This window comes from Nycticebus coucang, chromosome 4 (assembly GCF_027406575.1).
Source record: "Nycticebus coucang isolate mNycCou1 chromosome 4, mNycCou1.pri, whole genome shotgun sequence".
Lineage (NCBI taxonomy): Eukaryota > Metazoa > Chordata > Mammalia > Primates > Lorisidae > Nycticebus > Nycticebus coucang.
Window position 1 is genome coordinate 42,362,643 of NC_069783.1, and position 17,832 is coordinate 42,380,474.

At 45.2% G+C, this 17,832-nt stretch overlaps 2 protein-coding genes across 2 annotated transcripts in view; one reads left to right on the forward strand and one right to left on the reverse strand.

Moving 5' to 3' along the window:
* Positions 1–17,514, reverse strand: part of LRPPRC (leucine rich pentatricopeptide repeat containing) — a 127,146-nt gene extending 109,632 nt beyond the window's left edge. Inside the window, exon 1 of the mRNA XM_053587363.1 lies at positions 17,340–17,514. Within this exon, the coding sequence (XP_053443338.1) occupies positions 17,340–17,485 (146 nt within the window). The 5' untranslated portion in view covers positions 17,486–17,514. The remainder of the gene's footprint in view (positions 1–17,339) is intronic.
* Positions 8,828–10,595, forward strand: LOC128583253 (keratin, type II cytoskeletal 8-like). The gene has a single exon (XM_053587365.1). It carries the CDS (start codon positions 8,898–8,900, stop codon positions 10,368–10,370), a length of 1,473 nt encoding a protein of 490 aa, XP_053443340.1. The 5' UTR covers positions 8,828–8,897; the 3' UTR covers positions 10,371–10,595.
* Positions 17,515–17,832: the final 318 nt, after the last annotated feature.

Genomic DNA, 17,832 nt, shown 5'->3' on the forward strand with positions numbered 1-17,832 from the left:
CTACCTGGGAGGCGGAGGCAAAAGAATGGCTTGAACCCAAGAGCTTGAGGTTGCTGTGAGCTATGATGATATGGTACTCTACTGAGGTCAACAAAGTGAGACTCTGCGTCAAAAAAAAGGAATTCAAAAGAATACCAACACCCAAGTTAAAACTACATAGTTTTTTAAAAAAAGGATTATTCAGGGCGGCGCCTGTGGCTCAAAGGAGTAGGGCACCGGCCCCATATGCCGGAGGTGGTGGGTTCAAACCCAGCCCTGGCCAAAAACAAACAAAACAAACAAACAAACAACAAAAATAAATAAATAAATAAATAAAAATAAAAAAAGGATTATTCAGGCCAAAATAATTTCTATTTATCTAAAACATTTTATAGTAATAATTACCTTAATTCTTATCTGCTTTCCATCTGTCAAAATGCTTGATGTATCCCTTCCTAATTATTTTAAGCTGCTAAAACCATCAAAAATTAAACTAGATTTCTAGTGCTAAACATCATTAATTTTAAGGAAGTCAAAAGGGAAAGAAAAAATGTTTACAAATTAAGTAAGGATAGTGTTTATAAAGAGCAGACAACTCCAGGGCGTGGTGGCTCTCACCTGTAAGCCCAGCACTTGGGAGGCTGAGGCAGATGGATTGCCTGAGCTCATGAGTTCTAGAAGAATCTGAGCAAGAGCAAGACCTGTCTCTAAAAAAATAGCCAGGCACTGTGGGGGACGCCTTTGGTCCCAGCTACCTGGGAGGCTGAAGCAAGAGAATCACTTGAGCCCAAGAGTTCGAGGTTGGGGCGGCGCCTGTGGCTCAGTGAGTAGGGCGCCGGCCCCATATGCCGAGGGTGGCAGGTTCAAACCCAGCCCCAGCCAAACTGCAACAAAAAAATAGCCAAGCGTTGTGGCAGGCGCCTATAGTCCCAGGTGCTCGGGAGGCTGAGGCAAGAGAATCGCGTAAGCCCAAGAGTTAGAGGTTGCTGTGAGCCCTGTGACGTCATGGCTCTTTACCTGAGGGCGGTACAGTGAGACTCTGTCTCTACAAAAAACAAACAAACAAACAAAAAAAAGAGTTTGAGGTTGCTGTGAGCTAAAATGCCACAACACTCTACCAAGGGTGACCAAGTGAGAATCTCTCTCAAAAAAAAACTCAAAAAACAAAAAACCGGTGCATCTTAGAATGGGTACAGGCAAAACTTACTAAAGGCAGAATACAAATGTCTACATACAATAACTAAGAAAATGCCATGAAGGCTACGTTGAACAGTTTGATGAGAATATTTCAGATTGTATATGAAACCAGCACATTGTATCCCTTGATTGCACTAATGTACACAGCTATGATTTAACAAAATAAAAAAAATAAAAGTTTTATGTTGGGCGGCAAAAAAAAAAAAAAAAAAAAAAAAGGCAGACAACCTTTAAGCAATTTAATATGTTAATAATGGAGTCTGGTATGTAAGCCAAATTGCTCTAAACCAAGAAATCTGAGATATTCCAGGCTGTAAGAATACAAGTTATGGCTTGGCACCTGTAGCACATTGGTTACAGCACGGGCCACATACACCCAGGCTGGCAGGTTCGAACCCAGCCTGAGCCAGCTAAGCAACAATGACAACTACAACAAAAAAATAGCTGGGTGTTGTGGAGGTGCCTGTAGTCCCAGCTGCTCGGGAGGCTGAGGCAGGAGAATCGCGGAAGCCCAAGAGCTAGAGGTTGCTGTGAGTCCTGTGATGTCATGGCATTCTACCAAGGGCAGTAAAGTGAGACTCTCTCTACAAAAAAAAAAAAAAAAAGGATTCCACAGCCACTGATCTGGTTACTGTATGAGTTGTTACTCAATTACACCCGTATTATTAGTCAGATGAACACAAAGTAACATTTAAAATCACCCAGAATAATGTGTCAAGTTCAAGTCAGTGTGGAATAATGTTGATCAACAACAAAAGCTGCCTAATATAGGAATATCAAAATTGTAATTAAGTATGTATTACCAAAATTTTTTACACAACGCGAATCTGATAAACAATTAAGGAGTCCAAAAATATACCTTTTGATAAAATACAATTTTATAATTTAAGAACAGGCAAACACAAAATTCAGGGAGTAAACATGTTCATAAACCAGCATGTCAATTCTATACATTCTGAATGTAATTCTTCCTACAAATAAGTCCTCAATGCAGCCAAGCCTCCTTCAGATAATTATGTTTGGTTTTAATCAGTTAGGTAGAGACAAGAATCTGCTATAAAATAAATTGAAGTAGAGGAAGGATTACATATTTAACCAAAGAATTCTTCACCTTTCAAAAGGTCTCCCCAGTGTTTCCTACATAAAATGTACGGCCCAGAATTTATTTTAAAATTCGCTCCAATACATCCTGAAGAGCTGGGTGCAGTGGCTCTTGCCTGTAATCCCAGCACTCTGGGAGGCTGAGGTGGGTGGATTGCTTGAGCTTAGGCAATAACTGGACATTGTGGTGGGCACCTGTAGTCCCAGGTACTTGAGAGGCTGAGGCAAGAGGATTACTTGAGCCCAAGAGTTGGAGCTTGCTATGAGCTGTGACACCACAGCACTCTATCACTCTACCTAGGGAGACACAGTGAGACTCTGTCTCAAAAAAAAAAAAAATCCTGAAGGACCCAACTTTAGGGCCTGGAGCAAAGCTGTGACAGAGGAAAGAGAAGACCAAGTCCAGGTGTCAGATGGATCCACATAAGAGAAGGCAGTGCACTGCCTCCAAATTCTAATGTCCAAAACTGATGCAACCACATAAAGGAAAATTATTTTAGCATCTCATCCAAAGATCACAATGGTGCCTTTACATTTTTTTCTTCAAAAGACAGGGTCTCACTCTGTCACCCAGGCTGGAGCTGAGTTGTGACATCACAGTTCATTGTAGCCTCAACTACTGGGCTCAAGCAATCCATCCACCACAACCTCCTGAGTAGTAGAGACTACAAGCTATAGTTATGTGCCACCACACCTAATTTTTAATTTTTTTTAATTTTTATTTTTTCTGTAGAGCCAGGGTCTCTGTACATTGCCCAGACTGTTCTCAAGCTCCTAGCCTCAAGCAATCGATCCTCCTTCGTTGGCCTCCTGAAGCGCTGGGATTCTGAGTTCTCATCCCTCCTGAGATTCTGGCACTCAAAACTAACATTCAGGATAGCTATGAATTTCCTCTGGTAAAATCTGGCATTTAAAAAGTTACTTTTCTCAGGCAGCACCTGTGGCTCAGTGGGTAAGGCGCCGGTCCCATATACTGAGGGTGGTGGGTTCAAACCCAACCCTGGCCAAACTGCAACAAAAAATAGTCGAGTGTTGTGGTGGGCTCCTGTAGTCCCAGCTACTTGGGAGGATGAGGCAAAAGAATCGCCTAAGCCCAGGAGCTGGAGGTTGCTGTGAGCTGTGATGCCCCTGCACTCTACTGAGGGCAATAAAGTGAGACTCTGTCTCAAAAAAAAAAAAAAAAAAAGTTACTTTTCTCAAAGATTTTATAGCTGAGCATATGTGGGGGGGGGAACCAAATTATTTATAAGCAGGCTCCATTGGGACTTCCCTTTTTTTAGGACTATTTTTAGGTTTACAGAAAAATTGTGCAGATTATAGAGAGTTCCATATGCCTTCTTCCCCCTCCACACAGTCTCCCCTTATGCATTAGTGAGGTACATTTGTTTAAAGTGATGAATCAATCACATAAGAGATCAGGGTTCGATTCTCCAAAGCAGAGGACAAAAAAAAAAAAAGACAAATCAATATTGATCGATGTATTATTAATGTCCATAATTTACAGTAGCATTCGCTCATTGTGTGCACTTTTCTATAGGTTTCGACAAAATATGACATGTATCCACCATTACAGTTCCACATAGAATAATTCACTCCCAGGCATAGTGGCTCACATTTGGAATCCCAGCACTTTAGAGGGCTGAGATGGGATGACTGCTGGAGTCCAGGAGCTCTATACTATCCTGGGCAACATTGCAAGTTCTGTTAAAAAAATCTAAAAATTAGCCAGGCATGGTGGCATGTATTCCCAGTTACTCGAGAGACTAAGGTAAGAAGATCACTTGAGCCTAGGAATTCAAGGTTGCAATTAGCTATGATAATGCCACCGAACTCTAGCTTGGACAAGAATGAGAACCTGTCTTAAAATAATAATAGTTTCAGGCAGCGCCTGTGGCTTAACAGAGTAGGGCGCTGGCCCCATATACCTGTGGTGGTAGGTTCAAACCCAGCCCCAGCCAAAAACTGCAAGAAAAAAATATAATAATAGTTTCACCGTGTTAAAAATACCGTGTTCCACCTATTCATCTCTTTCCCTCTCCTTCTGAACTCCTGCTAACCACTGATTTTTGTTACTTCTCTCTATAGTTGTGGGTGCCTTTTTCAGAATGTCATATAGTTGCATTATACAGTGTGTAGCCTTTTCAGATTGGCTTCTTTCAACTAGTAATATATTTAAGGTTCCTCTAAGTCTTTTCATGGCATGACAGCTAATTTCTTTTTATAGCTGAAAAATGTTTCATTATATAGATACATGTCATTTGTGTATCCATTCACCTAGAGAAGGACATATTCATTGTTTCCAGTATGTGGCAATTATGAATAAAGTTGCTATAAACAAATGTGTGCAAATTTTTGTGCAGACATAAATTCTTAACTTATTTGGGTAGATGCCTAATGGTAAGCCTGTGTTTAGCTTTGTAACAAAATACCAAACTACCTTCCTATACCATTTTGCATTCCTATAGGCAATGAATGAGAGTTCCTGCTGCCCTACACCCTTCACCAGCATTTGATGTTTTCAATGCACAGAATTTTAGTCATTCTGACAGATATAGCATCTCACTATTGTTTTAATTTACAGTCCCCTAATGACATAATATGTTGAGTTTTGTTTCCATGTGCTTCTTTGGTAAGCTATTTGTTTAGATTTTCTGCCCACATTTTTTTTTGGCCAGGACTGGGTTTGAACCCACTACCTTCGCCAGCCCCACTCTTTTGAACCACAGGTGCCTCTCCTTTTTGCCCACATTTAATGGGATAAGATTTATTACTGATTTTTAAGATTTCTTTGTATGTTTTAGAGAGCGTCAATATTTTCTTTTTTCAAACAAACTTCTTTTTTTTTTTTTGAGACAGAGTCTCACTCAGTTGCCCTGGGGTCAAGTGCAGAGGCATTATACCTCATAACAACCTCAAACTCTTGGGCTCAAGAAATCTCCTTGCCTCAGCCTCCTGAGTAGCTGGGACTACAGACACCCACCACAACGCCTGGCTATTTTTACAAATAGGCTCTCACTCTTGCTCAGGCTGGTCTCAAACTACTGAGCTCAAGCAATCCGCCTGCCTCAATACAGTCTTGGTCTGTCATCTGGGCTACAGTGCTATGGCCTCAGCCTAGCTCATACCAACCTCAAACTCTTGGGCTCAAGTGACTCTCCTGCCTTAGCCTCCGGAATAGCTGGGATTACACGCACCTCCCACGACACAAGGCTAGTTTTTCTATTTTCAGAAATGGAGTAGCAATGGGGTCTTGCCTTTGTTCAGGATAGTCTTGAACTCTTGAGCTCAATGGATTTCCCTGCCTCGGCTTCCCAGAGTGCTACGATTATAGGTGTGAGCCAACATGCCTGATCTCAAGTTAACTTTTTTAATAAAGTATTATTCATTCCTTTTCAACTTCAAATATACATCATAAATGTATATGCTTAAAACTCTTCTCTTCGGTAGCCGGGCGTTGTGGCTGGTGCCTGTAGTCCCAGCTACTCGGGAGGCTGAGGCAAGAGAATCGCTTAAGCCCAGGAGTTGGAGGTTGCTGTGAGCTGTGTGATGCCATGGCACTCTACCGAGGGCCATAAAGTGAGACTCTGTCTCTACAAAAAAAAACAAAAAAAAACTCTTGTCTTCGGGCATGGTGGCTCACTTCTGCAATTACAGCACTTGGGAGGCCAAGGCAGGCGGATCGCCTGAGCTCATAGGTTCAAGACCAGTCTGAGCCAGAGCAAGACCTCATGTCTAAAAATAGCCAGGCGTTGTGGTGGGTGCTTGTAGTTCCAGCTACTAGGGAGGCTGAGGCAAGAGAATCACTTAAGCCCAGGAATTTAAGGTTGCTGTGAGCTATGACATCACAGCACTCTTACTGAGGGCAGTAAGTGCAATTCTGTCTCAAAACAAACAAAAAAAACAACCTCTTGGCTCAGCACCTGTGGCTTAAGTGGCTAACGTGTCAGCCACATACATCTGAGCTGGCGGGTTGAAATCCAGCCTGGGCCTGCCAAACAACAATGACAGCTGCAACCAAAAAATAGCTGGGTGCTGTGGCGGGTACCTGTAGTCCCAGCCACTTGGGAGGCAGAGGCAGGGGAATCACTTGAGTCCAGGAGTTGGAAGTTGCTGTGAGCTGTGATGCCACAGCACTCTACCCAGGGCAACAGCTTGAGGCTCAGTCTCAAAAAAAAAAAAAAACCTCGGGCGGCGCCTGTGGCTCAGTCAGTAAGGCGCCAGCCCCATATACCGAGGGTGGCGGGTTCAAACCCAGCCCCGGATGAACTGCAACCAAAAAATAGCCGGGCGTTGTGGTGGGCGCCTGTAGGCCCAGCTACTCGGGAGGCTGAGGCAAGAGAATCGCTTAAGCCCAGGAGTTGGAGGTTGCTGTGAGCCGTGTGAGGCCACGGCACTCTACCGAGGGCCATAAAGTGAGACTCTGTCTCTACAAAAAAAAAACCTCTTCCTCCATGTTTTTCTTTTTTTTTTTTTGTTGAGACAGGTCCCACCCTATGCCCCTGAGCAGAGTGCAGTGGGCATCGTAGCTCACTGCAACCTCAGACTCGGGCTGCGGGCACCCCACTGCCTCAGCCTCCGGAAGCCACTGGGATTATAGGCACTCGCCGCTGCGCCCAGCTGGGTTTTTCCATTTTTTTCATGAGTCGGGGTCTCACTGTCGCTCAGGCGAGTCTCGAACTCCTGAGCTCAAGCGATTCTCCCTCCTCATCCTCCCACAGTGCTGGGATCACAGGCGTGAGCCACCGCGCCCGACGTCCTCCATGTTTTTCTCTTCTTCACTAGTATCGTTTATTATGAGCCAGTTTAGCATCTCTTTGAAGCTACCAGAATTTAAACAAGAGGCATAAAGATGTAAGATAGAAGACATGCATTTTTTTTTTCTTTTTGAGACAGAGTCTCACTTGGTCACCCTCAGTAAAGTGCTATGGCGTCATAGCTCACAGCAACTTCCTGAAACTCTTGGGCTCAAGCAACTCTCTTGTCTCAGCCTCCCAAGTAGCTGGGACTACAGGCGCCCACCACAATGCCTTGCTGTTTTTAGAGACAATGTCTTGCTCTTGCTCAGGCTGGTCTCAAACTCATGAGCTCAGGCAATCCATCTGCCTCGGCCTCCCAGAGTACTAGGATTATAGGCATGAGCTACCACGCCCAGCCCCAGAGGAGATAGTATTTATTAATAGCTAGTGCTTATCATGTGTTTAATACACAGTAGGTATAAGAAAATTATAACTATAACTCCAAACGTTAAGATGTGAAAACTGGGGTGGCACCTGTGGCTCAGTCGGTAAGACGCCGGACCCGTATACCGAGGGTGACGGGTTCAAACCCGGCCCCGGCCAAACTGCAACCAAAAAATAGCCGGGCATTGTGGCGGGCGCCTGTAGTCCCAGCTACTCGGGAGGCTGAGGCAGGAGAATCGCTTGGGCCCAGGAGTTGGAGGTTGCTGTGAGCTGTGTGAGGCCATGGCACTCCACCGAGGGTAATAAAGTGAGAGACTCTGTCTCTACAAAAAAAAAAAAAAGATGTGAAAACTGAAGCGACTTACCCAAAGTCATCATAGTAAAAACCAGTTAATGACAGAATGACAGTGTCAGCATTTGTACTCAGGCAATTTCATTCTGAAATGAGTTCAGCATGGAGGAAGGAATCAAGGAAACTCATCTGCAATGGGAGGTTCACACTGGCAAGTGTGTAAAAATTAAACTTAGACAGATAGGATGAGAATAGATAATGGAAAGTCCCAAACTGCGGAAGAGTAAGGGATTTGGATTTTGACCTGCTAATAAAATGCAAGATTGATTTACACAGAGCTGCTCTCTGTGTAAAGATAAGCTGCTTATCTTATCGCACTGTTCTCTAGGAACTGGGGATCTCAAATTTACCTCGTATGTTTTCACCAATCCCTAATGTAACCATTCCACTGGAGGTGTTTTCTTTAGCCTATTGATAGATACAGTGGCTCGTGTGGACTGATCTTCAAATGTTAAAACAGTCTTGCACAAGGGAATAAACTCCCGTTGTACACAATGCATAATTCGTTATATATACTGTTGGATCCTCTTCAGTCTCAACATATCAAAAATTTTTTAAAATGTTGCCTCCTCCTTAAAGTGATTGGTACTTTTTCAAATCTTTCCTTTGCTACCAACTAAGCCACTACTCTATTGTCCCCTCAAACTCAAAATGTTTGGGAATTATTTGATTGCTCAATCTCTCACTCTTCATATCCCATCTATTGGGCCCTTAAATGTTTCCTTACTTCTGAGACCCTTTCTGAGTATAAGAAAATTATAACTATAACTCCAAACGTTAAGATGTGAAAACTGGGGTGGCACCTGTGGCTCAGTCGGTAAGGCGCCGGACCCGTATACCGAGGGTGACGGGTTCAAACCCGGCCCCGGCCAAACTGCAACCAAAAAATTGAACCCAAAACACATGGGTTTTTACAAGAAACCCCTACCTAGTTTCTCAGGGGTTGGGTAAAGCTTCCCTTTACACAACTGCCAGATCAATCATCCCTGAAAACATTCTTTTAAGATATTCTTGGCCATCTAGAAGAAAATTTTCACACCTCCTCGAATCTCTGGTTTGGCCCACCTGCCTCTACTCCAGGCTTCACCATGTCCATCAGGGTTACCCAGAAGTCCTACAAGGTGTCCAGCTCTGCCCCACGGGCCTTCAGCAGCCACTCATACAGCAGTGGGCCTGGTACCCGCATCAGCTCCTCGAGCTTCTCTCGGGTGGGTGGCGGCAGCTTCCGGAGTGGCCTGGGCACCGGCCTGGGTCTGGGTGGAAGCTACGCCGGGGCTGGAGGTATGGGGGGCATCACAGCCGTCACAGTGAACCAGAGCCTGCTGAGCCCACTCAACCTGGAGGTGGACCCCAACATTCAGGCCGTGCGCACCCAGGAGAAGGAGGAGATCAAGACCCTCAACAACAAGTTTGCCTCCTTCATCGACAAGGTGCGCTTCCTAGAGCAGCAGAACAAGATGCTGGAGACCAGGTGGAACCTCCTACAGCAGCAGAAGACGGCTTGCAGCAACATGGACAGCATGTTTGAAAGCTACATCAACAACCTTCGGCGACAGCTGGACACACTGGGCCAGGAGAAGCTAAAGCTGGAGGCAGAGCTTGGCAACATGCAGGGGCTGGTGGAGGACTTCAAGAATAAGTATGAGGAGGAGATCAATAAGCGTACAGAGATGGAGAATGAATTTGTCCTCATCAAGAAGGATGTGGATGAAGCGTACATGAACAAGGTGGAGCTTGAGTCCCGCCTGGAAGGGCTGACTGACGAAATCAACTTCCTCAGGCAGCTGTATGAAGAGATCCGTGAGCTGCAGTCCCAGATCTCGGACACATCTGTGGTCCTGTCCATGGACAACAGCCGCTCCCTGGACATGGACAGCATCATTGCTGAGGTCCGCACCCAGTATGAGGAGATCGCCAACCGCAGCCGGGCTGAGGCTGAGAGCGTGTACCAGACCAAGTACGAGGAGCTGCAGGTGCAGGCTGGGAAGCACGGGGATGACCTGTGGCGCACGAAGATGGAGATCTCCGACATGAATCGCAACATCAGCCGGCTCCAGAATGAGATCGAAGCTCTCAAAGGCCAGAGGGCTTCCCTGGAGGCCTCCATCGCGGATGCTGAGCAGCGTGGGGAGCTGGCTGTTAAGGATGCCAACGCTAAGCTGGCCCAGCTGGAGGCTGCCCTGCGTCAGGCCAAGCAGGACATGGCTCAGCAGCTGCGTGAATACCAGGATCTGATGAACGTCAAGCTGGCCCTGGACGTGGAGATCGCCACCTACCGCAAGCTGCTGGAGGGCGAGGAGAGCCGGCTGGAGTCGGGGATGCAGAACATGAGTATCCACACAAAGACCACCAGTGGCTACTCAGGTGGCCTGAGCTCGGCTTATGGGGGCCTCACAAGCCCTGGCCTCAGCTATGGTCTGAGCTCCTTCCAGACCGGCTTTGGCTCTGGTGGGGGCTCTGGCTCCTTCAGCCACACCAGCTCCAGGGCTGTGGTTGTGAAGAAGTTTGAGACCCGAGACGGGAAGCTGGTGTCTGAGTCCTCTGATGTCCTGCCCAAGTGAGCTGCCACTGCGGCCCCTCCAGTCTACCCTCTCACAAGGCTGCCACAGAGCCTGTGGGGGAGGCAGCTGTGCCAGGAGCACATGGAACAGGAGACCACCTGAGGCTCAGCCCCGTCCCTCAGCTCATTCTTCTGGGGAGTTTACCACCTGGGTTACCCCCCTCTTACGTTTATCCCCAACTGAAAATCAATTTGCTTTTTCCAAAATAAAGCCTCAGCCTCAAAAAAAAAAAAAAAAAGATATTCTTTACTTTTGTCACAACAAACCGAAGTTCTGGGTGGCGCCTGTGGCTCAGTCGGTAAGGCGCCAGCCCCATATACCGAGGGTGGCGGGTTCAAACCCGGCCCCGGCCAAATTGGAACCAAAAAATAGCCGGGCGTTGTGGCGGGCGCCTGTAGTCCCAGCTACTCGGGAGGCTGAGGCAAGAGAATCACTTAAGCCCAGGAGTTGGAGGTTGCTGTGAGCTGTGTGATGCCATTGCACTCTACCGAGGGCCATAAAGTGAGACTCTGTCGCTACAAAAAAAAAAAAAAAAAAAAATCGAAGTTCTTACATTTATTAATTCAAAAAATACTGAGTATTTTCTATGTATGAGGTACCATTCTAGGTTCTGTACTAAACTAGTGAGTAATCCGATAATTAAACTTAGAAAAAAAATACCAACTGTGGTAAGTACCATGAAGAAGGGGTGTGATGGCTCACACCTATAATCCTAGTACTCTGGGAGGCCTAGGCAGGAAGTCCCTTAAGCTCAGCACAGGAGTTCAAGAACAGCCTGAGCAAGAATAAGACTCCATCTCTACTAAAAGAAAAATTAAGGTTGGGTGTGGTGGCTCACACCTGTAATCCTAGCACTCTGGGAGACCGAGGCAGGTAGATTGCCTGAGCTCACACGTTCGAGACCAGCCTGAGCCAGAGCGAGACCTCGTCTCTAAAAATAGCTGGGCATGTGGCAGGCGCCTATAGTCCCAGCTACTTGGGAGGCTGAGGCTAGAAAATCGCTTCAGCCCAAGAGTTTGTGGTTGCTGTGAGCTATGACACCATGGCAGCCACGGCACTCTACTGAGGGCAACAAAGTAAAATTTTGTCTCAAAAAAAAAAATAAAAATGAAAAGTAGAAAAATTAACCCAAGTGTGGTGTTGGGCACCTGTACTCCCAGCTACTTGGAAGGTTAAGGCAGGAGGATTGCTTGAGTCCAGGAGTTTGAGGTTGGTGTGAGCTAGGCTGACATTATAGCATTCTAGTCTGGGCAACAGAGTGAAATTCTGTTTCAAACAAACAAACAAACAAACAAACAATAAAACCCCCCAAAACAACAAATATATATAAAAGCAGCTTCTGACCCAGAAATATGAGAGTAAAAATGTGAGACATTTCTTAACCTATCCTCACAGAGAATAGCGTAAGAGCTGTTTTTTTAAGAAAGCATTTATTTGAAAATAAAGTGCTGAAATGAGAAGATGAATAAGACTGAGGAAAACAAGAGAAAAGTGCATACTTTTTGGTGCTTAAATTTTGAAAACAAATAACAAATTCCAATAATTTCACTCAATTAATATTCATCTGTCCTACCCAAACAAAACATTCCTGGAAATCAAGCTCAGGGTGAATCTGCAGAGACACACTGCACTCCGTGAATGCAGTACTCCTTCAATCTTCTTTGCATCTCACCACATTCCTTCCTCCATGTTCAAGATTTTCATTAATTCACTCAACAAACATCTGACACCATCGTCTCACAGAGGAAGACACCAGAGGAAACCTAACAGAACTTACAGCAAGCTCTGGAGTGTTGGTGAGTCCACGTATGATAGTGGTAATGGGTACTTTAGTGATTCAGGGTCTAAGAGGAAGCACAAGAAAGGAGCAGTCAAAAGAAGAGAAGCACTCAGGTAAGGTTTAACAGAGGCAGAGGACACATGACTGGAGGAGGGACACATCTCAAGAGTCAACATCACACTCAAAGGCAAGGAGATGTACAAAGTGGCCCATCAGAGCTTTACTGATCCACAGAATAGCAGCACCTTTATTATCCAGGGGCACTGTAATCCTATTTATTGCTTGAGCTCAGGCGTTCGAGACCAGCCTGAGCAAAAGCAAGACCACCTCTATACTTACAATAGAAAAATTAGCAAGCACTGTGGCAGGCACCTGTGGTCCCAGCTACTTGGGAAGCTGAGGCAAGAGATTACTTGAGCCCACGAGTTTGAGGTTGCAGTGAGCTACAATGCCACAGCACTTTACCCAGCACAACAGAGTAAGATATAAGACGCTGTCTCACAAAAAAAAAAAAAAGAAAGAAAGAAAGAAAAAGAAATGTAGAATCTCAGTCCCCTAACTAGACCTACAAAATCAGAATCTGCATTTTAACCACAGGAAATCATTCTCATTATAGTATGAGAAGTCCTGCTGTAGAAGACTTCGAAGTAGCAGTTTACAGGATACAGGATGCCTAGGGAAGGAACTCATAGGGGTGAGGCTCCAGAGTCATCTCTAGCTCATAAAACACCTGTACCAGAGTCTAACAGACCTTATTCTGAACCAAATAGGAGCAACCAGGGTGCTTAATTATAAATAGGAAAATGACCTGTTCTGATTACCAGGGAAACTAGGGAATGATGATCAGCAGAGGAAAACGGGGGTGGGGTGTCATTCCAGATGAAGCAGATCTAATAGGACTAACCATTTGTGCAATCAATAAATGGGGAATAGAGGGAATTAGATATGAACAAGAAATCAAGCATGAAAATGTCCAGGTTCTTTCTGAAAAGCAGAATTTTTGCTAAAACAGGGAACCAAGAAGAACAGATTTGAGAAAAAAGATGAGTCCATTTGCAGATGTGTTAGGTCTGAAGTACCTGTATTTCAACCAGGTAGGATGTGTCTAGTAGACAGAAACAATGCCATCATCGTATAGGTAGGTAATGCCCTGAAAATGGAAAACATCACCCCAAAGAAAATGGTAAAAGTCAGAAGGACCAAGGGTAAAACTTCCAAGAACATCAGCATTTAATGGACGAACAAAAGAAGAAGGAATAAAATGAGAAAAATACTGAAGAGAAGAGAATCTAGAAAGATGGCATCATTAATGTCAAGAAAACGGCCTCAGAAAATGGGAGAGAAGAATAATATGCCAAAGGACAGGCCTAAAAAGTTGATTTGGTAACTAAGAAGTCCTTTGGAGGGTGGCACCTGTAGCTCAAGCAGCTAAGGCACCAGCCACATACACCAGAGCTAGCAGGTTTGAACCCGTCCCTGGCCTGCTAAACAAGAACTACAACAACAACAAAATAGCCGGGTGTTGTGGCGGGCGCCTGTAGTCCCAGCTACTTGAGAGGCTGAGGCAAGAGAATCGCTTAAGCCCAGGAGTTGGAGGTTGCTGTGAGCTGTGACGCCACAGCACTCTACCCAGGGTGACAGCCTGAGGCTCTGTCTCAAAAAAAAAAGATGTCCTTTGGAAAAACTAAATGAGGTAAACATATATTTTACACACACATAACTGATTAGAAGGTTATCAACCAATGGGTCTCTGGGTGACAGAATTAGGGGGAATTTTTAATGTTTTCCCCCTGAGTTTTGCAATTGTTCCTTAAGGTATGTGAGTTTTATGTATTTTTAACATGCAATAAAAAATTAAATCCAAGACAACGATGGATGGCCTTTGCCAGTGGTGTGACTGCAGTGGCTAAAAGAATGAATGAAATGAAAAGTGAGGAAACAAAGGAGACGGTAGAGCATGGACAGAGAATAAAGACTGGGAACACTGGAGAACAAATACACAGTCCTTGCAAAGGTTTGGGGGGTTATTTTGCTGTTGTTTTTGGTTTCTTTTAGACAGAGTCTCACTTGGTTGCCCTGGGTAGAGTGTTATGGCATCACTGCTCACAGCAACCTCAAACTCTTGGGCTTAAGCGATTCTATTGCCTGAACCTCCCAAATAGCTGGGACTACAGATGCCTGCTACAATGCCCAGCTATTTTTTAGAGGCAAGGTCTCTCAGGTCTTACTTGGGTTCAGGTTGGTCTCCAACTCGTGAGCTCAGGCAATCCACCTGCCTCAGCCTCACGGAATGCTGGGATTATAGGCATGAGCCACTGCACCCGACCCTAAAGATTTTGTTTTTCAAGTAGGAAAGATCCAGACATGTTTACAGGCTGTGGGCTAGGAAACTGTATAGAGTGTTCAGAGTTCAGAAGAAAGAAGGAACAAATACAGGGTGGAAATGAAGTTCATGTGCAATTTACTACTATTTTAAATTGTACATTAACTTTATGTTCACACTGTACTTCTTCATTGCCACCGACAACCTGAGCGTATAGTGGTTACCAAGACAAAGTCCTGCTTTCATGCAGCATACTTTCTACTAAAGAAACAAACAAGGAGAAAATAAATAATAACATAAGACAAGCGAGATATAGGTATGCCATGGATAAAACTAAAATAGGACAATGTCATTTTTCAGATCAAGTGCCGAAGGCTCCTCTCAACAGACATTTGAGTCCTGAGTGACAGAAACCAGCTTTACGAAGATAAGGGGAGAAGGCCTTGTTACCACTACAGATGAGGAAACTGAGGTCCAAATGGTTAGGTAAAACATCTAATCACGCAGTAAGTAAATGAAATCCAAACCTGATTATCACCCAGACTAATCTAATACCTTTCTGCTCAACTGTGTTCACTCTTTTCTGTCTGTTTGTAACAGTGCAGTGGTACACTGGCATTATCGTAACCCAATGCAATCTCAAATTCCCAGCCTCAAGTGATCCTCTTGCCTCAGCCTCATGAATACCTGAGAATACAGGCATTCACCACCATACCTGACTAATTTTTCTGGTTTTTGTAGAGATGGGGGCTCATTCTTGCTCAGCCTGCTCTGGAACTCTTTGTCTCCAGCAATCCTCCTACCTCAGCCCTAAGAGTGTTGAATGTGAGCCACCATCCCTGGCCAGCATTCACTCTTTATTCAGTTTTCTTCAAATCCAACAGTGAAGATGAACATAATATTGATAACACTGATTCTCCTCTAACCTCACAGGGATGTTAAGGACTAGAAAAATAAAAACTGCCACAACTTTATCAAAAGAAACTCTTCGAAATCCAAGAGACGTGGTTTTGTGTCCAGAGGCATGATTTCTGAAGGATAACTGTTCAGACCTCATAAAACAGAGACAGGATCTAAAATTACACGTAGGCTACATTCCAAAGATTTATAACTAAGTTGTTAAGAAATCATAAAATATTTTCTCCAGGCTTGGCACCCGTACCACAGTGGTTATAGTGCCAGCATGGAGGTTATATAATCTGCAACAAGGCTGGCAGATTCGAACCCGGCCCAAGCCAGCTAAACAACAATGACAACTACAACCAAAAAATAGCCAGGTGTTGTGGCAGACGCCTGTAGTCCGAGCTACTTGGGAGGTTGAGGCAAGGCCCAAGAATTTGAGGTTGCTGTGAGCTGTGATACCACAGAACTCTACCTAGGACAACATAATGAGACTCAGTGTCAAAAAAAAAAAAAATTTCCTCCACATTACTTTATGAAGAGATTAAGTTTCCAAGCTGGTCTACAAAAGTCCATATAGTTGTAGTTATTACTACTATTACAGTAACAAATCATTTATTATGGTATCAAACTCTATGTTAAGTGCTTAATACAATCTCATGCAATACTCCTAACAATACTACTACTGCTCCTACCTTATTGCTAAGGAAACTGAGGCCTGAAGATGTTAAGTAACTTGTTTGATGGCATAATGCAAATAAATTGAGGAGCACGCAGTCCAGCCCCAGCCTATTCCAGATCCCTAGTTCTTAGTCTTTAATGCTAGCTCCCAAATTAGCTTTAATTATAACCATCAGTCTTTCAAAATCAGTTTTTCTCCAATGCTAAAACCTCAGTACCCACCTCCCCTTCTCTGGTGGTCAAAGTACTACTCAAATTAACACTTGCATCAACTTTCCTTATCCCCTCCCCCTAAAGTCTATACCAAACTTACTTCTTGATAAATCTCCATCCTACTGAGAGGTGTTGTCTTTGCATCCCCAGATCCCAACAGAGTCCCTTGTATGTATTCATTTACTCATTCAGTGACATTTACATCTCACTGTGACAATCCCCAACCCATAAAAAACACCTTTGGAACTATTAAAAGGAAAACTTCATTTAAGAAAATGGAGGCAGGCTGAGAGGGGTGGCTCACGACACTACTCTTTTGGGAGGCTGAAGCAGGAAGACTGTTTGAGACCAGGAGTACAAGATCAGCCTGAGCGGGAGCAAGACCTCGCTTCTATGAGAAATACAAAAGTTAGCTAGGCATGGTGGCAGGCGCCTGCAGTTCCAGCTATTTGGGAGGCTGAAACCGGAGGATCGCTTGAGCATTTGAGATTGAGTAAGCTATGATGACATCAACGCACTCTAGCCTGGGCGACAAAGCACGACTGTCTCAAAAGTAAAGAAAGTGCAGGCAAAAGCTCAAACTGATCACAATAAAACGCCCAGCTCCAAGCTATCCCTAAGCTCACTCGAAGCTCCCAACCTAAAAAATTAGAGCTCTCAGAATCTAAATACTGGATGACTACTGATTACCAACAGTGATCCTATGATTCCACGTGGGACTCCACCCAAGACCACCAAACGTTAAGAAGAATGCCACCCGACCCCCACAGCAACAGCCTTCAAAGCCCCCCTCGGTGTTCTCGGTCCTGGTAGTGTAAGAGCAGGAGGATCCAGTCCCAAAGGGCAAGGGCAGGATCCACGCCGGAAGCAAGCCATGCCCGCAGCCATGACCTTCTGCAGGTGCTTAACCCTGTCACCCGAAAACCTCCAGTGGGAAGCGTGGTCTGAAGCCTGAGAAGGATTGGTCCTGGAGCCGCGAAGAGCGTGGAGAGATCAGAAGCTACAACAAAGCTAACGACCGCGGGGGCCCCCAGCGCCGCAGCCTGGCTGGAAGAAGGGCCTGGACACTCACCCGGAGACCGGCCGGGCTCGAGCCGGCAGGCAAAGACCTGTGTGCGGCCAGCCTGGGCCGCTCGTGAGGAGGCGCAGGGAGAGGGGGAGGCGCGTGGCAGCCCCGGCACGGAGGAGCCAGCGGGCGGGTCTCAGCAGCGCTGCCATGGCTCGGGTGTCCCCACCGCCGGATGCACGTTCCGCTAGAAGGACAGGAGGAACACGTGACTGCAGAGTCGCCCGGCGCGGGAGAGACCAAAGGCCAGCTGAACCACGTATAGGGGGAGGCAAGAATTGTTATGGGTAAGAATATTGGAAAGAAACTATTTATTTTAGACGAAACGAGCCTCATGAGACACTTAGTTAAATAATATTTCTTTATTTGTCATCTAAGTGGTTTCTTTCCTCGTCTTACCTACCTCCTCTCACGATGTTTAGCCACTTCACCCCTGCATTTATAAGTTGGTACAGTCCCAAGAGGTCGACTCCTCCCAGGTTGGCGCAGGGGATTGCGG